The following is a 27,176-nucleotide window of genomic DNA, read 5'->3' on the forward strand; positions in this document are numbered from 1 at the left end:
TAGGAAGTCTCCGGCCCAGATCCCCTCCTTCCTCACCTCCCTCCCTCCCTCTCTCTCTCTCTCTACTTTCTCTCCTCCTCCTCCCCTCTTTTCAGCCATAAGAAGCAGACCCGCACGCTTCACCCGGGACAGTCCTCCTCGAGACACAGACAGGGGAAGACAACCACAGTATTTTGCGAGATCACCCAACTGGAGTGCTTCTTCCGACTAAACGCCCAAGCATGGACGCCTAAGCCAGAGTGGTCCATCTCTTCAGAAGAATTAGAACTTCTTGGGATTATCTGGACCTTTTGTGAAACTTCTGAACGCGTCCGGGTCATGGTGCTTGCGGCGCGTTGACAGAAGAGCCCCTGTCCCCCTGGGTTTGCGCGGGATCAAAGTCGTCGCGGCGGTGTGAATGAGGAGAAGGGGAGGAGGAAGCATGTCCGCTGGAGCCTGCAGTCACCTGTTGAGGGGCGCCTGGCTGCTCTGCTGCTGCCAAGGTGGGTTCAGACGCACTTTGACCTGTGAGAGACGGCACAATAATACAAGTCTATTTATTAGGAAGGTCTATTTATTCGGACGTAATTGATTTGTGACTTTTAATTATAGTTTCTTGTGCTTAGCAGGGGAGAAATATACAAACTCTGCGTGGAAAAGTGAATTCAATTAGACGTAGAAGGTGTAGTCACGACAGTAGTATTAGTCTAGTAGTCGTAGTAGTATTGAAATAATAAATGTATAATAACTATGTAATCATATGGTAATAAATGAAATGTAACTACATGTTTTTTTTGTATTGGACGCGTTATTTGACATTTTATTTTGTATTAATTTATTTTCAAATTGGCAGCAAGAGTAGTAGTTAAGAGTTTAGACTTGTTCTTGTTGTAGTTGTATAGTAGAATTCTTATAAGGGGCAAGCCATATTGAACAAAATGTATATCGCAATATATTTCGCATTATCTCAAAAACTATTTACACTAAGAATGCTCTAAAATGTGTCTGTAAATGTCTGGGTTAGGGTTCAAGTATTGCACAAAACATGAATTTACTGTAACATTTACTACAAAAGGGAAGAAAATCCCTTCATACCCTCATTTATCTCTTTTTCAGGTTATTTTGTTATAGTTAAAATAGATGATTTACTCAATGTAATAAATCTAGTAGTATTCTGAAAAAATATTGCGATGCCACCTCGTAGTAATAAGTAAGAAAATACAATAACCTTAAGAGTAAATACGCTTTTACGTTAAATGGAGCATTGCGTAGTAGTAGTAACACGCCAGTTGGGAATTAGCTGTGAAATTGAAGTTTAGTTGGAAAAACATGTAATGGGCGTATAATATAAAATCATTCTCATCTGGGCTACTCGTTTAATGTTTCAAAAGCTGCAATTATTTTTAAAAATTTCATATTTCACTAGACGAGTTGTAATGTTGTACTGTGTCTATTTTGTGCATTGTTTGTTGACTAGAGGCATAAACCAGACAATATATACACAGCAGTTACTTTTTCACATATGATTCACTGCTGTATTTACACAATATTTGTTAATCCATTTTTCAAAGGCGGCAAAAGCGGCACACCTTGTTCGCTTTAAGTCATTTGACCTGTGCCGCATCCATCTGGTTTCAAGGCTCACACAATGAGGAGGATTTGCACCGACAAAGCCACAAATTGTCTGGAAGCCATTATGTCATTTGTCACGTTTGGGCGAAATGAAAACCTAAGCAGACGTTGGTTTTCGTGAAAAGTCGCATTCTTCAAAGACACCGCAGATCGGCGGAGGGACACTCGGAGGACAATAGTTGAATGGGTGCAAGAAAGCGTAGCCCTGGAACTAATGTTGTGATTACGGTAAATGGCTGTAAAAACAGGAGGCAGACATTACTTAGGCCTTGTACACGTAGCAAAGAGATGATTATGGAGGCGATGTGTCCCTCTGAGGAGGAAATAAGACCAGTTTGGACGGTCAAAGCTGGTTAGGATGATGGGCACGAGAGAACATCTGTATATGGTTAAATATCATTGTGCAACATCAAGGCAAAATGTACTCCCAGTTTGGGTTATAACGACTTGATGATTTATGTTGTTTTAAGTTCATTTGTTGTTAGAATTTTATTAGACATTTTCCATTGCACTTGTGACTTACAATATACAACACCTTGTGGACGACTGTGATTTTAAAAAAAGACCTAAATTAAGTAAACATCGGCAAATGAGTATCTAAATTGGAAAAGCAGCAAAATGTTTAAAATATAGCATTTCCTTTCAGCTGATCAAACTACATTTCTTGCAGGTTTTGTCAGATGCATACGTATATATATTTTTAAATGTGTTGTTATGTAATCAGAAACGATGCATAGGTCGCTAGTGAATCATGATTGTGACTGTTGTGCGCTATTTGACCCCAGTTTACAGGTCACGAGGCTGTCTTGAGTGGTCATTCAACTTTGAACAAAACATCTTGAATTGATCGGATTGAATGGGACGCGAAACAAAAGGTTCAGTTGTGGACGGCTCCAGTTTGTGTCCCATCGGAGTTGGATTGTGGTTAAATTGTGGTTCAGAGTACGAGAGGATGAATGTTAAGTACAGTATTATATTTCTGGTCCTTAAAAGTGTTACAAGTTGACATTTTATGAACAATGAAGATTTATAAATCTCTCCTTCCTCCAAGAATTTTAAAATTTAGATGTCCTTTTCAATCTGAAGCTACCGGTCTGAGAAGATAAACATTTAAACGGCTCCGAGCTAGATTTGTCATGCCCAAAGGGAAAAGTTGGAGCTTTAAACGGTCATGTCTTTGTAACCTAATGGCCTTGTTTTGAGTTTTTGTACCCCATTGTTCTCTGATTGCCTCTCCCTCACTGATCACCTGCAAATTGTCTGGTCGTTATATCCTATTTTAACTTGCAGCAGCTAAGTGCCTGATCACGGTTTGAGTATATCGTAGTATTTTAAACAGAAGGTAGATAATAACCAACCATTTCTGTTCAAAGAGGCATTCTCCTTTTAACACAGAACAGTGGATCTGTGCATCCTATTGAATTATAGATTTAACACTGCAAAACATGACCAAAAATAGCTCAAGTTAGGAATACAAACGCTTTAAAATAAGGTTCCTCTGTAAAGTGTTTATAAAGCATCACTAAGCACTAGTTATTTGTGTATAAGCACTTTATATTGTATGTGTATGTGTGTTAATAAACTCGTAAATTCTTGTATTCTTCTAAGTGCTTATTGGATTGTCATTATTCAATTCCTTTTTGTTTGTTTTGTTTGTTTTATGTTAACTTTTCTCTAATTCCTAAACTGTAGAAGTAGTACACAAAAATAACTGTTCTGGTTTTTAAAGGTGCATTATGTAACTTTTAAGGTGGAATGTCTACTACCTGTTAAATAATATGGCACAAGATGTGTTTTATTGCAAAAAAAAGGGGGGAAAAATCAGGGCTTGGATGATAAACATTACGTAGTTCACATTTAACTTGTAAAAGAAAATTGTAAACATAAAATACATGCAGGTTGTATTTTTATCCGATAGTGGCGTTAATGCGTAAAAGTATTTGCAAACTGTTTTTTCCTTTTGTTGTTGTTGTAGCTTTTAGCCTGGGCAGTGGTGTTTTAATTACATATTAATGTGGTCCTGCTCGGAAAGTCAAGCTGGAACTGTGACCGGGAAGGTAAACATATGGTTATTCAGATATTCAGTAATGACTCACGCTTTCGCTGCTAACATCCAACCCAAACGGCTCCCCAATGAAGACAAGCGTTATAACTGCAGCCAATTTAGCCAACGTTACGCGACCCAACTGGACACATTTGCTGGAAACAGTTTGAAACCCACAACCTCAGCTCACTCCATTTTCAAAATACAAAACCCATGATGATCCGGTCATTCGGGATGCCTTGCCATTTGACCCGTGTGTATTCCACATTTTGAGAAAACCCGGCAAAAATGTGTGATCCAAACCAGAATTTTGGATCAAGGTGAAGCTGTAATCTCGACTCAAAAACATAAATGGACCATCAACTCTTCCTGTCTGTTATCGGGCTCAGGGTTAGACTTTGGTTTTCGGAGTGGAGAGATAATTTAGTGTTTCGAAGGGAATATTGAATCTTCCATATCATCCGCAACATAATGGATGAGGCCGGCGCAGCACTCCAAAACCTCTTGGCTGTGTACTTCAGGGTTCATTTAGGTTCATAATAGTTTTGTTGTGGGTGACAGTTTGAAGGAAATAAGAATATGTTGTTGATTAGACCCATCATCATTTCCCAGTTGCCTCAATCTAAATGCCCAGTGGCAAACTGACAAAGTTATTGCTGAGATTCTGACCACCAGCCATTGCACAAATATGAAACATCTAACCAAAGGAATGATGTTTTCCTTCTGAACTCTAATGGACCAAATGTCCGCCCCCTCTTAAACAATGCTATGGCATATTAGATTCATTGGACGTGGTTGTCATGGGCAAATTAGGGATGTTTTGGTTATAATTTCGCTCAATTCAATGGCTAAATTATTGCTTTCACATATCCACCTAATAAATGATAATGAACCTGATCTAGGGCTGGGCGATATGGTAAGATGATGATAAGAAACGCTCCCGGACCATGTCGACGGCCCCAGATAGAAAGCTGCAGTTCACAATAGCGAAAAGGATTTTTTTTTCATCCATTTATGCCAAAAACGTCCATGCGACGCTGCCAAATCCAATCACCATTTTTTTTTTAAAAGGAAAACTCTAAGAACAACGTTGGCAGTAGGTGTGCATCCGGGGAATTTTCTGAGCGATGACGTCGGGAATGCAGGAGAATAAAGATGACTCAAACGTGCACGAATCTCTCGAGCTACAACAAGTGAGTAAACGAGAAGAGCAATAATAATAATAATAATAATAATAATAACTTTTATTTATATAGCGCTTTTCAGTGACCCAAAGACGCTGAACATAATAAAAAAGGGGGGGTATTTACAGACAGGGGGGGACAACACGTACAATACACATTAATATACAGATAAAATGAACAAGACAGAAGAAGTAGAGAGAAAAAGATGGGGATGTAACAGGGGGTAGAAGAGTAGGCAATGGGGTAGAGGAGGCTAGGGGTAGGGGAGGTCATAGGCTTGGGTGAAGAGGTATGTTTTTAGGCGGGATTTGAATGTTGTGAGTGAGGGAGAGTGGCGAACAGGTTGGGGGAGGGAGTTCCAGAGTCGGGGTGCTGTTCGGGAGAATGCTCTGTCGCCAAAAGTTTTGAGTCGGGATGTTGGTGCAGCCAGGGTGAGAGAGGAGGAGGATCGGAGAGCTCGGGAGGGGCGGTGGGGGATGAGGAGGTCAGACAGGTAGGGGGGGGGGAAGGTGGTGAAGTGCTTTGAAGGTGAGGAGGAGTATTTTAAAGTTTATGCGCTGCTTGATGGGGAGCCAGTGGAGAGAGCGGAGAACGGGAGTGATGTGTTCACGGGACCGGGTGTGGGTGAGGAGGCGGGCAGCGGAGTTTTGGACCATTTGGAGTCTATGGAGGGAATGGGAGGAGATGCCAGTGAGGAGGGAGTTGCAGTAGTCGAGGCGGGAGGAGATGAAGGCATGGATGAGGGATTCAGCAGCGGGGAGGGTGAGGCAGTGTCGGATTTTGGCGATGCGGCGGAGGTGGAAGTATGAGGTCTTGACGATGTGGTTGACATGGGGAGTGAAGGAGAGGGTGGGGTCCATGATGACACCGAGATTGCGTACCAGGGTAGAGGGGGTGATGGTCGAGGTGTCGATGCTGAGTGAAAAGGGACCAGTTTTATTGAGAGTGGATTTGGTGCCAATGAGGAGGAGCTCTGTTTTGTCACTGTTCAGTTTGAGGAAGTTGAGCGTGAGCCATGATTTTATTGTAGAGATGCAGGTTTCGATGTGGCTGAGGGGAGGGTTTTGGGTGGATTTGGTGGTGAGGTATATCTGGGTGTCGTCAGCGTAGCAGTGAAAGTCCAGGTTGAGTTGGCGGAGGATGTGACCAAAGGGGGAAGATGTAGCAGATGAAGAGGAGGGGGCCGAGGACTGAGCCCTGGGGGACCCCTGCGTTACTGGGGAGAGGGTGGATGAGTGACCGGAGAGGGAAATGAACTCTTGCCTGTTGGTGAGGTAGGATGTGAGCCAGTCAAGTGCAGAGCCCTCAACACCCAGTTGGCGCAGCCTTTGTAGGAGGATGGAATGGTTTATAGTGTCAAAGGCTGCGCTGAGGTCTAGTAGTAACAGGATGTTGAGGGCCCCGGAGTCTGCAGAGGTGAGGAGATCGTTGAGTACTTTGACCAGGGCTGTTTCAGTGCTGTGAAGTGGGTGGAAGCCAGATTGGAGGGGTTCATAGAGGTTGTTTGACTGGAGGTGGGTGTGAAGTTGGGCGGCGACGATGCGTTCCAGCGTTTTTGAGAGGAACGGCAGGTTGGAGATGGGGCGGTAGTTGGAGAGGTTGGCGGAGTCTAGGGTGGATTTTTTGAGGATGGGGGTGATGGAGGCCAGTTTGTAGATGGAAGGAACATGGCCGAGGGATAAAGACAGGTTGAAGAGGGTGGTGAGATGGGGGATGAGAGCAGGGAGGCAGGCCTTGGTTAGAGTCGTTGGGAGGGGGTCGAGAGAGCAGGTGGTGGTTTTGGAAGCGGTGATGAGGTCTATGATATGAGAGGAGTTAAGAGAGGAGAAGGTGGTGAGGGGAGGGAAGGGTGGGTGGTCAGGGAGAGGGGGGGGGGGGCAGGGGTGGGGGTGGTGATGGAGTTGATGGAGACGGCAGTCATGGAGCTGTTGATTTTGGAAATTTTGTCATTGAAGGCAAGGAGGAAAGAGTTGCAGAGGTCAGGGGAGGAGGGTGGAGTGATGTCCGGTGGCTGCAGCAGCTTGTTGACGGTGGAGAACAGGGTGCGAGGGCTCCGGTGGGAGCTGTTGATGAGGGTGGAGAGGTGGGCAGATTGATGTAAGAGATGTAAGATAAGACCAATAAGACCAAGGTCAAAAGCTCTTGACTGTTCATTTTGACTCACATTTTGATTTTGTTGTTATGCTTTGCTGATACAGTACATACAGAAGAAGATACAACATTTTAAAACGTGAAAAACAGAGCTAGTTCATTTAAAATGCAACGGTCCAAATGTATCGATCACTTACCTAACGCCTTCCCAGCATCCCAAATATTCACCACAATGAGTTTCACTTTTCACAACTTTCTGAGGCCAGAGCGAGTTTTGCTGCGACGGTAAAGCTAACCAACATTAGCACGCTAACGGCACACTTCCTGCTTCGCGGAGAATAAACGCTCTCTAACTAGATGCAGAGAAGGCGCTTTGGTCTCATTTTCAACACGTCTGTACAGTGGCGAAACAGATTTTTACTTTATTACATGCAAAAAAAAAATAAAAAAATTACAGGCACAGGCCCTTTAAATCTGTTGCCCCGTACCATACTGCTTTCTCCACGGTCCGCGCTCTCACTTGGCAGCAGACTCCGCTGGGCAAACCTGCGTATAATCCCTTCTCTAAATAAACTAGGCCGCAGGCTTAGGCAGCTTTACTTTGTGATGAAAAGACAACAGTAGCCCTTTGCGCGCTGCCCTTGGACATGGGGATAGTCCCGGTCAGAGCGCTCGATGTGGGGCTGCTGAGGACTGGAGACAAGGGGACAGCGGGTTAAAACAACACGGCACGCTTCATGTTCTTTGAAAAGCCCCTTAAATCACGCTGACCTTCACCTGACTTTGGCAACGAGGCGAAGGATCGAGAGGGAGTGAGAGTGAAGCGATGCGACGCAGCCGACCAGGTTAAACGGAGCTTAAAATGTTTGGCCAAGAGTTTCAGAGTCGGTAATGCCTGTTGTTGTGCAATGTGGAGCAATCAGGGCGGACCACTGCTGCTATGGGACTGACCTGTGTTTTAAAGCCTATTTGTGCCAGTTCCAAGCCAGTATTAAAGGGGCACTATGTAACTTTTCTGGCATTGGGGTCTTGATAGAGATGTTATTGCTTTGCCTGACATGTTCCAAAGTATGGCATTAAACAGCTTGAATGTTCTTATTTGATACTAACATGTGGTGTTTTTATTCCTTAATATATATACTTTTGACTAATATGCATTTTTTACTCTGAGCGGGGTCGCCTCTCCACTGATCTGACCTGTAACTTGTCCTTGACCTGGTGGCTTCACCTGCTTGCCTCAAATGGAGAGGGATAAGTTTTATGCTTCCTTGATGTAAAGCGCTTTGAGAGGCCTATTATGCGAATAAATGGACACTAGGTTTTTTGGACTTTCAGGTGTTAACCATAAGTTAACCCATACGTCTGTTTGTACCTGCTCCAAAAATTGTGTCAGTGGGAAAGACATTTTATCAATCTTGCCTATATGTTTGAGTTCTAAGACAAAGACTGGTTGTGAGGGTGTAATTTCTCCTGGTTTGAGCTCATTTCACGCTGGATTTTACACGTGATTTTGCCCTTTTTAGTCCTGGTCTAGTCCAATTTAGCGCTGGGTTTAGTCACCGTATTATCTCCATTTCAATGTGGTGTGTGAACACGCCCTCGATCTCAGCTCCGACCGCTGCTGCTGTTGTGTCCTTAGGCAAGACACTTCACCCACGTCGCTCCGGTAAGAATGTGGTGTGTGAGAGAGTGATTATTGGGCGGTATGTTGGCCATCACCGTTCCATCAGTTCATCATTAATTAGCTGAGTAGATTTCAGCTAATTAATATTGATCTATAACATAAGATGTGATCACAATATTGATCTAAAACGGATAAATAGAAACAGGTCCGTTGACGTCTTGCTCAAAACTGCAGAACTGATAAGCCCCGCCTCTTCACAGTGACTTTTCACCGTAACAAGCGGCTTTACGTGTTTTTTTTTTTAAGTCATTCATAAATAGTTTGTTTCAACAATTTAGACACAAACCGTACAATCGTTGTCAGGGGAACAATAAGTGAATGCTGAAAAGGGACAAATTATGCAACTTTAAGCTTTTAACCTTGTTGCAATGGTGTTTCCTCATCATTAGTGTATGTGTGGGGGGATGTGGGCGGGGATAGGGGGTAGGTGAAAACAGGAATTTTCTGAGCACTCGAGCCTCAGTTGCAGGACAATACCGGATTACTCAAACACACAGGGATCAATCAAAATGCAACTTTGAATAAACGAATGATGAGGAAATACTGTTGTAACGGTTAAAAGCTCATTGATGTTGATTTTTCCTAATGTTTCCCCCTTATTAAATTAAACTTATACCCGATACCAAGAAGGTTAAGAAGGTTATATTTCTATGCTTCTGTATAGAGGGCAGCACCAACAGCTAATCGCTCTCCCTGGTGGTATTTTATGCAAAGCTGTGCCAAAAACATAAACGCAACCGAAATGTCAACGTGTGTGTGTGTATTCTGAAAAATTTCCACATTAAAAATCAATCCAGGTGTCTTAAAAACGCTTTCCAAAAAATGTGCGTGGCAAAAAAGCAACAGCCGTAAACTATGAATGATGGCCGGCAGTCAACTAAATATGAAGAGTATTTCTGCACTTTTTCACCTCAGTAATATTTGTCCCGCATCGTGCCCCGAAACTCTGCTCACCTCGTCAACTGCAGACATGTCACGTGCAATTAGAAATAAAGGCAGAGAAGACACGAGAGAATGTGAAAGCCATCGGGGGAAATGAGCCGTTAAGTTTGGAGCATGTTCGTGGATGGGATGGGTGCGGCAATTCAGCGGAGATAAATACTGTGTGCTTTGGTATGTGCTTCAATCTTCTTCTTTTTTGCGTTTGCATTTGAGGTTACATGGGAGCAGTTCTTCACGTTATTCATATTTTGTCAACAATACTGCAGTGAATATATAGCACACAACCTCTGATAGAGACAATACAGTTTTATGATGGGGTTGGTAATCTATAGATTTTGTGTGGTAAATTGCATTTTGAATAGTACAATATTGCTGCCACACAATTTATCTCTAAGGGAAAATGTTTTCGTTACAAATCAGAAGAAGAAATAGAGTTAGCAATATTAAATAAATATTAGTATTGATGAAAAAATGATTGAACAAAAGACATTTACAAATTAATGAAAAAACATAAGTGCAATATTGCAATATTTACAAATGAGACATTGAGTTAGTGCAATAGTTTTTACATTATATGTTTATTTTGCAAGACAATGTTGCAATCAAAATGTTAGTTGAATGACCAATTGTAAATAGACACATTTTTCTAGGTGTGGATATAAGGGGGGGCTGCAGTCTTTGCTCAGCTTTTCTTAACAAGATTAAATGTTGTTAGCCCTCTGTGATTCATAACCTCTAAAGTGGAATTCTTTAGCCCCATTTTGAACACAATGTGGTTGCCGTTTGCATATTTTTAGGTGATAAAGAGTGGGGGTCCATCCTTGTGGGCGCTCCTCCAAGTCCCCCCTGGCACCGCCCCTGTAAGTAGAAAGGGACCATAGGTGTCTTGCATGCTTTTTGACCTGCACAAACTGTACAACTGTTGACAGGTGAACAAAAGGTGAATGCTTAACCTACGACACAACTTGTTGAGTCGTAACACAACAAACGTGTTGCGGAAACTGAACCCCATGAATATGTCATTTGAGTTATATATGTTCATAATTTACCCTGCTCTTTCCACTTAAGGGTGTAGCATAGTTTGGCATGATCCCGCTCTATAATGAATGAGGCACAAGGTGGACTTAACCGTCAGTGTGACGCAAATCCCAAATCAAAAGAACTGGATTTGAATCATCTTGTTTTCACAGCACAGTCCCATATAAAGCTTTACATAAAAGTGCACATGGAGGAGAGACAGAGAGTGTGCCAAATCAAATGCTAATCACCAGAGCAAATAAACAGGTAGAAGCAGCTCGGAGGTCTTCTGCTCAATGTGTCTCTATTCAGTCTATTCATGTGTGACGCGACATTTAGACCGCACACAGGGGAAGCAACAGTGACACCTGGTGGACACATGCAGCTATTATAGGAGGTATTTTCCCCGTAAAGAAGAAAAAATAAATACAATTTAAAATGTATAAAGTACTTCTTGAAATGTGGATATTTTTTGCCTGTTACAACATCATATATTCTCTAAAGTTCTACATTATGCTAAACATGGTTGGATGATGGATTTAGGTGTAAAAGTATCAATGCTGATATTCAAAATTTCTCAAACAAAATATTATAGTTGGTTTTCTCCACTTTTTCTTAGTTCAAGTTGGGATGGAGTCAAAATAATGATATACAAGGTAAATTCTTCTCAATAGAGGAGTTTCGGTGCATTTTAATACAAAACTTATTGGTATCGGATTGATAGTGCCATCACTTTGACCTTTTAACCATCTTCTGTTGATTTTTCGTCATATTAAACAGGCTCCTCTGTGTTTTTAAAGCCCATTTACCTTCACCAGACTCTTTCTGGTCATGTCCATGCTAAATTGTGCGCCTCGTCATCTGCACTGTATCCAGCTTGGTTTAAGTAGCTTCACTTTGCAGTACACCAGTCAGCAGATGTGGTCATTGTGCCATATTTTGGTGTTTTTACATCAATATAGTTTTGCACCAAGTCATTGTTTTACTATGGCTTGTACCTAGTTCATTTTGAACCATGATTGAAGGACATGTTTCATGTCAATGAACAGTTAACCCAAACAGCCTGTCCCTTCAATCACTGTAATGTTGAACAATGACAGAGAAACAGCTGTTTGGGATGGTCACAGGCAATTCTTTCCACATAGTTTTCAACCAAGATGTTTCTAATTCTAATAATTTTCTTGTCTGTCCAGTTGCTTAGGGTTCTTATCCAACAAAATGCCTTTGAATTGACACATATTTACCATATTTGTATTGTTATTGGCCTTTAAACATGCTTTTGTACCTTTGCTTTGGCATTTAACATAACTCTTTAAAACCTCACATGCTAAATTAAGTGCTGCTTCATCAGTATTTATTGTCATAAAACAGTCATTGTACAGTCATCTACTGGCAGCAGAGAGAATTGCCCTAGCTTGCCCTGAGCAGTTGCACTGAATGTATTCTGATTTATGGACTTTAAAACCGTACAGGGAACCTCTGGATTTTTATATATGATGTCATATTAGCAGGATTAATAAATTAAGCTAAACTGCAACGCCAGGTAAGTTTTTGATGAGGAAAAATGTTAGCACAAAAAAGGTGTCCTTTAAAAAATAAGGCAAAATTGTTCAGTATTTATGTAATATATGTATTTGTGTATTTAAAAATATATTTGTGTATTTATTTCTTTGCACAATAGCGGCTATACTGTCTAGATACAATAAAAATGACACAAATCTGCACACAAAGAAAGCAGCCACGCATGCTGTGATTGGATTGGTTTATGATTCATAGTTTCACAAAACGTGTCCTAAAAGACGTCCATAAACCGCAATGAACTTCACTGTATTAGACGAGTGGAAAGAATAAATCAAGACTAAGCTAATGAGACATGACGGCTGCGTATAGGCACGGCTGGGGTTTGGACATTATCATAGGCATTACACCATCGCGGTCAGAATAAACTCGCTTTGTACAAAACTTAAACCCAGCAATGAGCAATACTGTTTCACTAAGCCCCTCTTTTATAAGTTCGGTTTTGGAAACTCAACCATATGTGACCTCGGGAAAAGTATAGAAAGTACCGGGTCAAAGATGTAACGTTTGCACCGGCGTGTGGGAGAAATTAACAGGATTTCAGATTTGGGGGTTGGTTTAATCCGATGAAAAGCCAGCTGGGGTCCTCTGGGTACAGGGCAGATGGAGGAGGAAACATTGATGAACAAAGATGAGAAGATTGCAAACTTGTTTCGATGCCAAAGTATGTGAAGAAAGGTATTAATAATGTAAAACGTTGAAGTTTGATTTTTGATCGTTTGGACCTATTCGAAGCCCAATTTAAATATTTAGAAGAAAGCAAAAAAATCTAAAGATGTAGCTTAATCTTAACCTCAAGGCAGCTACTGTATATGGATAGTTTTATTTATAAGAGTAATCCTATATTAACCCCCCAAAACAAATGTTTGGATTGAATCTAATACATTTGGTTTAATGAATTGCATTGCATTATCTTTCTATAAAAAAGTTTTCCTTTTTCTTTTAATTATTGTGGTGTGCATTGTAAAATATTCCATAAAACCTGCTTATATTGTTTTAGTCTTAAGTTAGTGGCTTTACCTGTGAATAGGGAACGGAATTGAGGGATAAGGGATTTATAAAAATACATGATCAGGAATGTTTGACAAAGCACAAGTCTATGTCCAAAAGTTGTGTTTTCATTTTGACTTGTCTTGACTCATTTCTGGGGGAAAGTTGGTTTGATCCAAGCCCAGAAAGCACAGAATTCCTTCATGTTTAGCCTATTTTAAAGCAGTATTTTTGTCTTTTCACCTGCACTTGATAGGAGCAGGAGACAGGCAGGAAATGAAAGCTCAGGAGGGGGCACTGTGTGTTTTGGTTCACTACCTGTTTTGTCCCGAGTCCCATCTATATTGTGTAACGTGCAGTTTCTTTTGTCATACTTGTGTTTACTTGTACACTGCCAATAATACTTTTTCTTTTTTTGTGTGCTAGTTTTTAGTTGTTATCCTACAGAAACATTATACAGAATGAAAAATATACCACAAAGAACCTTTCTTGAATTCTTAACTCATTCCAGGTGGCTGGGAATAGTGTTCATGAATACCAACAGCCATTTTAATATCAATAATGATAGTTTTACTTGGGTTGTCACGATTATTTGGTTTATCGATACTCGTGATAACCATCCATCCATCCATCCATCCTCCTTGAACCGACACCTTAACGTGGTGGAGGGGTTTGAGTGCCCGAATGATCCCGGGAGCTATGTTGTCGGGGGCTTCATGCCCCTGGTAGGGTCTCCCAAGGCAAACAGGTCCTAGGTGACGGGTCAGACAAAGATCGGTTCAGAAGCCTCTTATGACGACGACACAATCAAGGCAGTTCACGTCGCCCGGATCGGCGTCACCGGGGCCCCATCCTGGAGCCAGGCCTGGGATGGGTGCTCCATGGCGAGCGCCTGGTGGCCGGGTCTTACCCCACGGGGCCCGGCCGGGCACAGCCCGAAAGAGCGACGTGGGGCCGCCCTCCCGTGGGCCCACCACCCGCAGGAGGATCCATAAGGGGCCGGTGCAGAGAGATCTGGGCGGCAGTCGACGGCAGGGGCCTCGGCGACCAGATCTCCAGACACAGAGACTAACTCTGGGGACATGGAATGTCACCTCGCTGGGGGGGAAAGAGCCTGAGCTTGTGCGGGAGGTTGAGCGATACCGACTAGATATAGTCGGCCTCACCTCCACGCACAGTTTGGGCTCTGGAACCCATCTCCTCGAGAGGGGCTGGACGCTCCACTTCTCTGGTGTTGCCCGCGGGGAGAGGCGGCGGGCTGGTGTGGGCTTGCTGATAGCCCCTCAGCTCAGCCGCCACGTGTTGGAGTTTACCCCGGTGAACGAGAGGGTCGCGTCCCTCCGCCTTCGGGTGGGGGACAGGTCTCTCACTGTTGTGGCGGCCTACGGGCCGAACAGCAGTGCAGAGTACCCGGCCTTCTTGGAGTCCTTGGGAGGGGTACTGGACAGTGCACCGACCGGGGACTCCGTTGTTCTACTGGGGGACTTCAACGCCCACGTGGGCAATGACAGTGACACCTGGAGAGGGGTGATCGGGAAGAACGGCTTCCCCGATCTGAACCCGAGCGGTGTTCAGTTATTGGACTTCTGTGCTAGCCACGGATTGTCCATAACGAACACCATGTTCAAGCACAAGGGTGTCCATCAGTGCACATGGCACCAGGACACCCGGAGGTCAATGATCGACTTAGTTGTCGTGTCATCAGACCTCCGGCCGCGTGTCTTGGACACTCGGGTGAAGAGAGGGGCAGAGTTGTCAACCGATCACCACCTGGTGGTGAGTTGGATCCGCTGGCGGAGGAGGAAGCCGGACAGACTTGGCAGACCCAAGCGCATTGTGAGGGTCTGTTGGGAACGTCTAGTGGAGCCCTCTGTCAGTAGGGTATTCAACTCGCACCTCCGGGAGAGCTTCTCCCATGTCCCGGGGGAGGCTGGGGACATTGAGTCCGAGTGGACCATGTTCTCCGCCTCCATTGTTGATGCGGCTGCTCGGAGCTGTGGTCGCAAGGTCTCCGGTGCCTGTCGTGGCGGCAACCCCCGAACCCGGTGGTGGACACCGGAAGTAAGGGATGCCGTCAGACTAAAGAAGGAGGCCTATCAGGCCACTCTGGCTTGTGGGTCTCCGGAGGTCATCGACGGGTATCGGCAGGCCAAGCGAGCCGCGGCTCGTGCTGTCGCAGAGGCAAAAACCCGGGCCTGGGAGGAGTTCGGGGAGGCCATGGAGGAGGACTATCGGTCGGCACCAAAGAAATTCTGGCAAACCGTCCGGCGCCTCAGGAAGGGGAAGCAGTGTCTCACAAACACCGTTTACGGTGCGGGTGGAGGCCTGCTGACCTCGACTGGGGATGTCGTCGGACGGTGGAAGGAATACTTTGAAGATCTCCTTAATCCCTCAGTCACGTCTTCTGAAGAGGAAGTAGAGACCGGGGACTCGGAGGCTGGCTCATCCATCACCCAAGCTGAAGTCACTGAGGTTGTCCGCAAACTCCTCGGTGGCAGGGCTCCGGGGGTGGATGAGATCCGCCCTGAGTACCTAAAGTATCTGGATGTTGTAGGACTGTCTTGGTTGACACGTCTCTGCAACATCGCGTGGCGTTCGGGGACCGTGCCTCTGGACTGGCAGACCGGGGTGGTGGTCCCTCTGTTCAAGAAGGGGGACCGGAGGGTGTGTTCCAACTACAGAGGGATCACACTCCTCAGCCTCCCGGGTAAGGTCTATTCCAAGGTACTGGAGAGGAGAATCCGACCGATAGTCGAACCTCGGATTCAGGAGGAGCAGAGTGGTTTTCGTCCCGGTCGTGGAACACTGGACCAGCTCTATACCCTCCATCGGGTGCTCGAGGGTTCATGGGAGTTTGCCCAACCAGTCCATATGTGCTTTGTGGATCTGGAGAAGGCTTTTGACCGTGTCCCTCGGGGTGTCCTTTGGGGGGTGCTCCGGGAGTACGGGGTCCGGGGCCCTTTGCTCAGGGCTGTCCGGTCCCTGTATGACCGGAGCAGGAGCTGTGTTCGCATTGCCGGCAGTAAGTCAGACCTGTTCCCAGTGCATGTTGGACTCCGCCAGGGCTGCCCTGTGTCACCGGTTCTGTTCATAATTTTTATGGACAGAATTTCTAGGCGCAGTCAGGGGTCGGAGGGGGTCCGGTTTGGGGACCACAGGCTCTCATCTCTGCTGTTTGCAGACGATGTTGTCCTGATGGCTCCATCAAACCCGGACCTGCAACATGCACTGGGACGGTTTGCAGCCGAGTGTGAAGCGGCTGGGATGAGAATCAGCACCTCCAAATCCGAGGCCATGGTTCTCGACCGGAAAAAGGTGGCTTGCCCTCTCCAGGTGGGTGGGGTGTCCTTGCCCCAAGTGGAGGAGTTCAAGTATCTCGGGGTCTTGTTCACGAGTGAGGGAAGGATGGAGCGTGAGATCGACAGGCGGATCGGTGCAGCGGCTGCAGTGATGCAGTCGCTGCATCGGACCGTTGTGGTGAAGAGGGAGCTGAGCCGAAAGGCAAAGCTCTCTATTTACCGGTCGGTCTACGTTCCTACCCTCACCTATGGTCATGAGCTTTGGGTTGTGACCGAAAGAACAAGATCGCGGATACAAGCAGTCGAAATGAGTTTCCTCCGCCGGGTGGCTGGGCGCTCCCTTAGAGATAAGGTGAGGAGCTCGGCCACACGGGGGGAGCTCGGAGTAGAGCCGCTGCTCCTCCACGTCGAGAGGAGCCAGCTGAGGTGGCTCGGGCATCTGTTCCGGATGCCTCCTGGGCGCCTCCCTCGGGAGGTGTTTCAGGCATGTCCCACCGGGAAGAGGCCCCGGGGAAGACCCAGGACACGCTGGAGAGACTATGTCTCTCGGCTGGCCTGGGAACGCCTCGGGATCCCCCCGGAGGAGTTAGAGGAAGTGTCTGGGGAGAAGGAAGTCTGGGAGTCCCTGCTCAGACTGCTGCCCCCGCGACCCGGCCCCGGATAAAGCGGCAGAAGATGGATGGATGGATGGATACTCGTGATTATCCAGGTCACAAAATAAAAAAAAAAAAAGAATAATAATAATTGTGACAATTTCAAAAGCAAAATTAAGTATTTTTTGTTCAATATACAGTCCAAAAATAGATCTAAATGTCAAATTTAACTTTATTCTGTCTTTCAGGAAGTTATTTTTTGGAAAGCCGATCACAAACTTGAAGAACAGTAACATGTTAGACCACTGGAAAGAAAGACAATTTCACTTTTGTTTGGTAACAGTCTCAATAATCGTAAATAATCTTTTTTTTTTCACAATAATTATAACACTAAAATTTGATATCTCGACATCCCTAAGTTTTACCATCAGAGTAAAAAAACGACCTACTCATAAATTACATATATTTGAACCTATAAATTATAATAGGTACTGTATAATCTATCAATCTATCCACCTTCTGTTGTGATTTACATTTGTAGTTGACCCTCACTGCTAAAAATATGATGTTATAAAGAAGGTTGATTTGTGCAAAAAGTGTACAACATCTCTAATAAGGCAGATTTAAGACATGTATGTGACTTTTTGACCACGTTCACCTCCAGACAAACACACAGTACCTGGAGTGGTGTTTTGTCTCATTCACACGTCGTCTGACTAATCCTGCATTATCTGGATGTTTCCATCTCAAGAGCTGAAAACGCCTCGCTGATGTCATCAAGTGGTGCCCTCGTCCTACGTGTGTTTTGAAAGTCCATGAACCTTTGCTGGGGCTTGTTCTAATTATTTCACTCTTCTGCGTGTTGTGTTAGTTAGTAGACTGTTTTTAGCCTGATTCAAACTGCTTCACGAGAGTTTGTCCTCTGCTGCTAAATAAATGTTTTACTGACATACACAACCACTTAAAACTGCACTACGGGACATTTCTGGTGGATGGTCCGCTGCCTGCTATTCCTTTGCTTGGAATTTTCCACAATATGGCATTAAACGTACCGTATTTTCCTAACTATAAGTCGCACCAGCCAAAAAATGCATAATAGAGAAGAAAAAAACATATTTAAGTTGCACTGGAGTATGAAATGCGGTTGCAAGTGTGAAAATAACAAATAATATCACATATAAGTCACTCCGGAGTAAAAGTATATGTATAAATACAAGTATAAGTCGCACCCCGGCCAAAACTATGAAAAAGGGTCTTACTGTGAGCGCTCGCCTCTCCACAGATCTGACCTGCCACTTGGTCTGCTTGTCTCCATGGTTCCATAGTACACCTTTAAGCATTCTAATGTTAAAAAAAAGTCAGGTCTATAGTTTCTACCCTACAGCTTTGACAATAAACACTGAATCCAAAGCGTTCAAACTACCCTCCCTCATCGTCAGTCTCTGATCTGGTTTTGTGGTCGGTCTGTGGGCTGCGCAGGTGGGGAGACATTCGGGAACACCTCCGTCAGTAGCTCATACTTCTGCGGTCGCGGTCAACACATGGCACGCATTCTAATCGTAAAAATATGAAGAAGAAAAAATATATCCTTCCTCTGACACTAACAAGCTTATAAAATCCATCCTTTTGCTCAAATGTCCACAGAAAACCAATTTTTCCTACATTTGCTCAGCCGTAGGAAAATAATAAAATAGTCAAGGCTGTACGCAGGTTACATTCTCCCTAAAGTGGAGCGGGGAGAACGTAAGTTTGAGGTCGTTGTAAAAGTGTCTTGGTGCTGATGAGCATATGAAAAAGGAACTGGACCAAAGGGATTATAACAATACGGGCAGGAATGTAGCTTAATGGAAGTGAGATGACGTGCTGCGTGCTTAAAAATAATATTGTTGAAGCGTTTTACATTGCTTTGTCTTTGCCACTTTCACATGAACCAACAATTGTTTATTCATTTGAGGCTTGAGAATGCCTGTTTTCACTTACCCCCGTTCTCCGCCCACTGCTCTGCCCTTACTTTTCTCTTTTTTACCGTTCTCTGGATGGGTTGAAGAACGACAACAATAAAAACGAATAAATGACAATCTGCTTCTAGCTTTGGAGAAAATACATGAAGAGGTTTGCAGTTCAGTGTTTCTATTGAGCTGTTTTAGACCAATATTGCAGTTTACAACAAACAAAATGTACAATAATGATCTGCTTATGTTATAGTTTAATACTTGTAGAAAAGTATACTATGTCTCCTTTACTTGTTGCAAAGTGAGAGCAAAACACAATCGTTCCAATCTCGAGACGCACATGGCAGACATTTAAACAAGATGCATCACTGTTCATTAGTATTCAAGGACATAACTACAGCATGCAGTACATTTCACTGGGCTCGAACTAAAAAGGTTTTGGTTTTTAGCCCTAGGACAACCACTACAACACACATTTTTATCATTTATGTACTACCTCTGACTCTACACACTCCCCTTTTGACTTGACTTTGGGGCTGTAACCGAACCTTGAGTATTACCCAGGCCTTAGTGTCCGAGTTCGCTTGTTTGCAGCCATGAGGGTCCACTCCAGTCTCCCCGGTAACCAGACCCTCCACACACACACACACACACGCACACACGCACACACACGCACGCACACACACACACACACACACACGCAATGGAATAAAACATGGTCAGTAACAGGCCGAGAGAATGCAGATGTGGATGTGTCAGATCTGTAACCGTTATGTGATGAATAAAGTTTTCATTTGAATTAACGTAACTGTCAATGTCTGGTGGAACTCAGGCAAGCCCCATTCATCATTATAAGAGCCTATTGAATCACATTATGGCCAGATGTTTGGGGACTTGGAGACCTGCTGTTCTCACTGACCTACATGTACGCTTTTGGAATGACTAAAATACAGTTGTAAGATGATATACAAGAGGTCTACGCTAAGTACATGTACACAATTGCAGTAAGGTTTGTAAAAATACCACAGGACTGTTACAATCCATACATAATTGTAATGTAAAAGGCATTGCTATCACTAAATAGGCCTGTATTATATATGGCAGTGGCATCCCAATTGTATTCAAGTAAGAGTATTTAATCATTTGCTTGTGTTTATTGCAAGTTGTTTCCCGAGTTTGTTCAGAAGTTATTTATAACCAGGTCTAAATCTAGAATAAAGCCTTTCAAAACCAGAACTGGAGAAACAAATGAAAGAAAATCCATTTAAATGAAGTTTTCAGTTCATGCAACACAGATTTGCTCCCAAATGGCAGATTTAAAGGTGCACTCTGTAACTTTTCTGGTGGAGGGTCTGCCACATGCTTGTCTTTAGAACAAATGTATTACTGTGAGAGGGTTCGCCTCGCCACAGATCTGACATATAACTTGCCCCGGTGGAAGAGATAGATGTTGAATACCATACTGCGGAACATTTCGAGGTAGGCGCAGACAAGAAAAGTAACATATTCCACCTTTAAGTACACAGAGTAGAACAATAATTGTGATAGAAATTAATAATGATGAAAAAAAGTAAATTCTGCATGCAAAGATTTTTTTTTTAACTTTAAATAAATGTTTGTCATATTCATCAATCTAAATTCTGATTAATAAAATTATTGACATCACGTTTTTAAAGTCGGAAATATATATACACATTTGAGTCGAGTTTATGTTTTGTATAATAATACCAAAAATCCTCTGTGTGGCCTGAAGCGGTCCCAAGCCCTGAGTTGAGTACAGTATGTGAGTTGTTGATTACAGTGACAAGCCAAAGTGCCTGCTCATGGTTTTTCTATGGTTTTGTATGGTTACTTTAGCAACCTCTCTCACCGCTCATTACACGGAAAATCCACCAAAATTACAGCTCACAGTCAAAGTGTGTTTACATATATCATGAAACGGGACTGAAACTGCCTGCTGCTTTTTGATGAATGCGCTTGATAATCATTTGAGCACAACATTAAGTATGTGTTTTACCAAGTCACATCTCTGTTATTAAACTTTAAAGGAATTTTTCGCAGTATGGGCTTAACTATCAATCTTCCATTATTAAATTAAAGTAATATAGACAAAAAATTCAAATAACATTAAACTAGAATAATTCTTTCTATGAGCTGGGTCGCCTTTCCACAGATCTGACCTGTAACTTGGTGCCTGGTGTGTTAACTTCTTCTCTCCATTAGGCAAATCAATAACATCTCTATGAAGACAATAAGTGAGATACTTGGAAAGTTACACAGTGCACCTTTAAAGGAGACATATGCTTTTCCCCTCCAGATAGTATTTAAATAGCCTATAACATAAGTAGATAATCATTTTAACATTTTGTTCATCGTAAACCGCAATATTCATCTAAAACGGCTTAGTAATAGAAGCAGGTTCATTGACTTCCTGTTCAAAACTGCAGAACTGATAAGCTCCGCCTCTTCACAGTGATGTTTCCCTTTAACAAGCAGAGCATTTACATGTTTGTATTTTATTTTTAAGTAGTTACGTGACATTTTAGAACCATACATGTGTTACTCTGACTCTGATTTGTTCAAATAATCACAACTAAGTACAGGGATGTGGGCCGGGATAGAGGTAAGTGAAAACAGGAATGACAGGATTACTCAAACAAGCACGACTCAATCAAAATACAACTTTGAGTAAACTAATGATGAAGAAACACTGCTGTAGCAAGGTTTCAGGCTCATTAAAGTTGATTTTGCATAATATTTTCTGTCTTTTCCTTTGCGCCCACAGTCGTGCTGGTGGCCGCGTCCAGGAGTAAACTTTGGGAAGTGCCCGTCTCGTCTCCTAATGTCAGCCAGAGTCTTCAATGGGAGTCGCAGTGTCAGCATCAGCAGGACAAGGCAAAGGTCACAGCAAACGTACCCCCAACTCTGGACGGAACCTGGGTGTCGACAAGGTATTTACAAATGATTTATGCAACAGTTTGAAAGCGGAATGTACGTTAAATAACATCTTTCTTCCACTCGTGCCGCTGTGGTGCCTTTGAGCATGACACCACAGCAGTTTGGGATGGAAGGGGTTATTTCAATTAAAATATAGTATGCCACATCATTAGTTATTCAAGCCCAACAGATTATGTGTGACTGTTTTGGTCATTCTAGGGTTAATGATGAAGTATAAGTCAAAATGTAGCTTTTGACTACAAATCAGTGATACATTTGCACTGTAAGGTAAGTGGCATAACTTCATCATGGCTGCAAGGGGTCGCAAACAACTTGTTGAGCAAACATAAAACAAGTTTGATATGGGTCAAAGGCTCCGCCCTCAGTCCGTTTGTCACGCTCATGTTGCTTCATGATTGATGGAGGAAAAAACTTCCCAGCCAATAACTCAACGGCTCAAAGTCTTTTTTGTTGCCAAAATGATTCAACTCTCCAGATCCTAATTATCTGTGTCAATGACTCCATCTTTGGCTTATCAGAAAGATTTTTACAGCCAACAAATATTTTCTGTCTATAAGTCATCTTTATGATAAGTGAAAATGTATTTCCCCCAAAACCTTGACTGTTACTTAGGCATGAGGTTAACGCTGGGATAGCTTCAGGGTGTTGTTTCCGTATGGTTCTCACTCTATGCCCTTTTTTTTTTGCCAAAGTAGGTAGTCACACACCTGGGGTCTCATTATAAGGGCCCAAAAGTAACCTTAACCTAAGTGGTTTTCCACGTTGAGTTTGGGATTTATAAAAAGACTTGACGCGGGATTGTGCGGTTGTGTCCAGAAACTCTGCACCTCTGAGAACCGAGTTTTCAGAGATGAGGCAGAAGGTGATCTGAGCTCAGGGAGGAGAGAAGGAGCCAGTTTGAGGAAGGTTGTGTTTGGTGCACAAAGCATTTAGATCCTTTACTATTACTCATTGAATCACAACTTTGTTTTATTTAAGCAAAAGCTGGAGATAAACTTTTATCCGTCAAAACTCTGTTGTCACAGGCAGGGGCCGGTAGCAACGCTCTGTCACCGGTCTTTCTCTGCCCCACACACACATCACACACATCTCACATAAATCACACATACATCACACACATCATGGGTCCCTTTCACAACTTCATCCCACACATATCACTCACACACACACACCGGAGCGGACCTGTCCTGCACTGAGACCTTTGTTTAAGTTAGTCTATTATTATTGTATTTTAAAGGCTCAATGATTGATTGATTTAATTGTTTTGCCTGATCTATGTAACACAACTAAATCCCTCTCTAATTCCAGATGTGAAGTTCGTCCTGGTCCAGAATTCCTCCTCCGCTCCTACAGCTTCCACCCGACGCGCCACCTACAGGCCATCCAACACTACTACACAGACAGCACCTGTGGCGACCCTGCCTACTCCCTCCTTATCTGGGGAAAGCTTCGTCTGCGCCAAGCCTCCTGGATCACCCTGGGGGGCACGGAGACGGACCACCACATCAACAAAGTGGGCATTGTGGTCCACAGCCAGTCAGCCAAGCAAAGGCTCGCCTCCCGCCTCCCGCCCTCCTGCGTGGTGGTGACCCTGAGCCGAGTGGTCCCAGGAAAGGTGTACGAGCTATACAACACCAGGGCCGGGCGGGGATGTCTCGCCACTATGGGGTTCTCGATGACGGAGTTGGGCTTGGTGCGGGTGGAGACGCAGCAATCGAGACATGGAGGAAAAGTCCAGGAGCTGTTTCTGGGGGATATTCACACACAGTGGACACAGAGGACGTACCATATTCCTACAGGATACCAGCAACCCCTGCAGAACGTCATGGTAAGGGCTTTATTCTTATCAGAGGTGTTTGTGCTTTAATCATGTCAGTATGTAGCCACACTGAAAATTTTTGCTCTGTTTCAGATACATGAAATAATGTTTTGATTCAGTACAATGAAATATCCATTGTCAAGTTGTAGAGCAGGCAAAACACACAATGATACAATAGAAAATGCACCTTTCAACAGGCCTGTCCAATATCACCCTTGGATCCTGCATATTTAGTTATACTCTTGAATCCTGCATATTTAGTTATACTCTTGAATCCTGCATATTTAGTTATACTCTTGAATCCTGCATATTTAGTTATACTCTTGAATCCTGCATATTTAGTTATACTCTTGAATCCTGCATATTTAGTTAGCTCCTCCCCTATTTAAAGATTGCCTCATGTAAATTCTGATCATTTCACTGCTCAATTTGATTTGATTTTCCATTGTAATTGGAGTAATTTTATCACGTTTTAGTGGATGGTGTCCAGTGCCATATTTTCAACAACAAAAAAAGACAAAAAGAAAATCATTGTATTAATAATTATTGTGATTTTACTTTTTTTACACTGTTAATTTGCCAAAGTTAAGGAGTAAAGTAATTATATTTGCCTACATTTTGCATAACGTTGGACATTAAAAATGACCTTTAATCTTTTATGCGTTTTCATATGCCCAATCCTCTGTGACTAGTGTAAAATACATCATTTTAAAATATGGACTTCCCAGAACTGATGCCATAATAGGGATATTAATGTTAATAGATCTTTTACTGTTGGTGGGTGAGTGTTGGACCCAGTTTCTGTACAAGTGGAAACATGATGAATGTGCTGCTCTTGGTCCAAACTCATGAAAGTCTGGATCTCAAACTGGAGGATTAGTGTGCAGGACAAGGTTAGAGTTGATACAATGATTTATGTCTTGAAGAAATCAAGAGCCAAACAATTGCTGGCTTGACGGGCTTCAGCGATATTTTGGGATTGTATTGGCGCCATTGAACTCCTTGGAACTAAATTATTGCCTTAGAACTAAACTATTGCAGGATTGTTAAAATAATTAGTTCAGTATTTGTAATAACATGTTGGGTAACACAGTTTTAATAAAGTATGAATAAAGACTTAAGTTGAGTAGCATTTTTAGCATGATTCAGGCCTAGTAACTACTTCATGAAAAAAAAAAAAACTAATCATAATAGTAACAATTATTAAAAGCAGAATCATTCTTGGCAAAATGCAAGATAACATCAAATATTGTGGTGGAATTATTATGTTTTTAATGTATTTGTTTTTGGGGAATTTGGACTAGAAACACACATTACTTCCTGGTTCTGCTCTATTATTAGATGCATTCAGACAGCACACAGCGGACTCATTTTGACCCTAAGAGCTGCTTTTACAAAATATCGATCCGTACAGGTCTGGGGCACTTCTTTTTATTAAACTTAATTACATAACATCATCAATCTTTTCCTTGCCGTTTCAGCACCACATCCACCCCTGCCCCGTGTGCGCCCTGGTCTACCGTTCCTCCGAGCTTCGGCCCGCAGCCCTGCCCCGCGGACCCTCTCCTCCCCTGTCTCTGTCGGGACGATGGGTGAGCCGGCGCTGCGAGACCCGCCCCTCTGTCCTCTTCCTCACCCGCGACTTCACGTTTGACCCCGAAACGCACCAATGGGGAGGTGTCTACCGGCACTACTCCGACCCGTTCTGCACGGAACAAACTTTCACGCTAACGGCTTCCGGCCACTACGCTCAAGGTAACCCATCGGCCAAAATATCTTCAGCTACCGAGTTTGTCTTCAAGGTCACGCAGGTGCAAGTCACGCCGTTTGACCCAGCTACGGCGAAGCTACTCAACTCTACAAGACCAGGGAAATGTGGCTTGACAGGAAGTTGGGACGTCGGGATAACGCAAGACATTACGACTACTCACGGGTGTACCGCTTTGGGGATCAAACTGCCCCACAAGGAATACGAGCTTTTTAAAACGGAGCTGGACCATAGAAAACAAGCGTTGCTGTTCATTGGGGAAAGACCAACGGATGGATCGAGCCCGGACCGACCGCAAAAGAGGCCCACTTCCTTCCAGACGCCGCTGGTGCAATGCAGTGGGGGACAAGAGGAGAGAATGTCCCACAGGCAAAGATTGGGTTCCCATAGCAAGCAAATTCAGCTGTCCACCAGCGGGGCTGAGCGGTGGAAAGGACATGTGCTGCTGCTAGCGCTGGGTTTGGTACTGTACACCTGGGTATGTGGTTATTAGAGCCGTAAAGTCCATGTGTTGACAGACATTGTTTTTCTGGCAGCTTGTCCTCGTCCCGCTCGCTCTAGCTTGTCTCTGTGTGATCACAACCCAGCCAAAAAAAAAATTATTGGTTATAATTTGATGTTATTTTCTGATTTGATGATGACAAGTATTGCCCAACTAGGAGGGTTATGTTCTGAGTAGTTTTGATTGGGTTTAATAAGATTTCACCACTGAATTTTAACTTCTCTATTGATCAAAGGAAATTACTTGGATCTCACACAGGAAAATATAATGACAAAGATAGAAAAACTCAGGCAAAAGGCATGAAAAAACACAAATAAGTAGCCTATTATGTACAAGTAGAAAAAAATAAAAATATCTAATGGAAAATGATTTGATGTTCTTATCTTATTATATAGGGAATTATGAATGAAACTCTTTTCTTAATTTTTGCAAATTTTTAACTGGATTTTTTGGGAAACTGGTACAATATACAAAAGTGAAAAAATTATTAATTTTAAAGAAGAGAATGATTGAAAAAATCCCTTTGCATTTGAAGTTGAATTTCAGTTAAAGTAATCAGTGTGTAGAAGACGATTTGACATTGTACAAACGTATTGCCTAATGATTGAGCTAACTTTATTTTATTATCATTTGTCATCTCCCAAATCTTCTGGTGGTACAGTAGGTTAAGCATTTGCTACCCGCCAGATAGAGTTACTGGTTTGAACAACTCTCAAACCAATGCCAATGGCTGGAACAACTTCTGAGACCAGCAACTATTTCATTTTATGTTTTATGATTAAACTCAACTCCGCATGTTGACGGACACTGTTTTCCTGGCAGCTTTTCCCCTTCTCCATGTGATGCCGGCCACACGAATCGTCTGGCCAGAGAAATTCACGAGACATTGAGAAGACCAAGCTGACTTTTATATCTTCACGGTCTGTTGACTTCCCAACTGGCCTTCACGAGCTGCCCCATAAGACTCTCACTTAAACGACTGCAAATTCCAGCTGCGAACTGCTTTATTGCTACGTAAGACTAATATGTATATAGACCACCAATACGGAGTCATTATGTAAGATATGTTATTTTAGACCAGTCGTGTTTGTAAAATATCCGAGAAAAGATTGAATTTTGGTTTTGACTTTTCAATAAAACTCCA

General features: G+C 43.3%; 1 protein-coding gene across 1 annotated transcript; it reads left to right on the forward strand.

Annotated features, from left to right (window-relative positions):
- Positions 1–277: 277 nt before the first annotated feature.
- apcdd1l (adenomatosis polyposis coli down-regulated 1-like) lies at positions 278–26,252 on the forward strand. The gene is made up of 4 exons (XM_072451791.1): positions 278–482; positions 21,771–21,936; positions 23,252–23,771; positions 25,244–26,252. The coding sequence occupies exons 1-4, from the start codon at positions 398–400 to the stop codon at positions 26,021–26,023; spliced, it is 1,551 nt and encodes a 516-aa protein (XP_072307892.1). The 5' UTR covers positions 278–397; the 3' UTR covers positions 26,024–26,252.
- The last annotated feature ends 924 nt before the right edge of the window (positions 26,253–27,176 follow it).

The sequence above is a fragment of the Eucyclogobius newberryi genome, unplaced genomic scaffold (assembly GCF_026437365.1).
Source record: "Eucyclogobius newberryi isolate DKJ021-1_F unplaced genomic scaffold, fEucNew1.0.hap1 SCAF_19, whole genome shotgun sequence".
Classification (NCBI taxonomy): Eukaryota; Metazoa; Chordata; class Actinopteri; order Gobiiformes; family Gobiidae; genus Eucyclogobius; species Eucyclogobius newberryi.

Bases quoted from the DNA above. Each gene is read 5' to 3' on its own strand.
- apcdd1l (XM_072451791.1), top strand. From the start codon at position 398: ATGAGGAGAAGGGGAGGAGGAAGCATGTCCGCTGGAGCCTGCAGTCAC. The intron at 21,937-23,251 runs GTATTTACAAAT...CTCTAATTCCAG, and splicing joins GGAACCTGGGTGTCGACAAG to ATGTGAAGTTCGTCCTGGTC. The intron at 23,772-25,243 runs GTAAGGGCTTTA...TTGCCGTTTCAG, and splicing joins AACCCCTGCAGAACGTCATG to CACCACATCCACCCCTGCCC.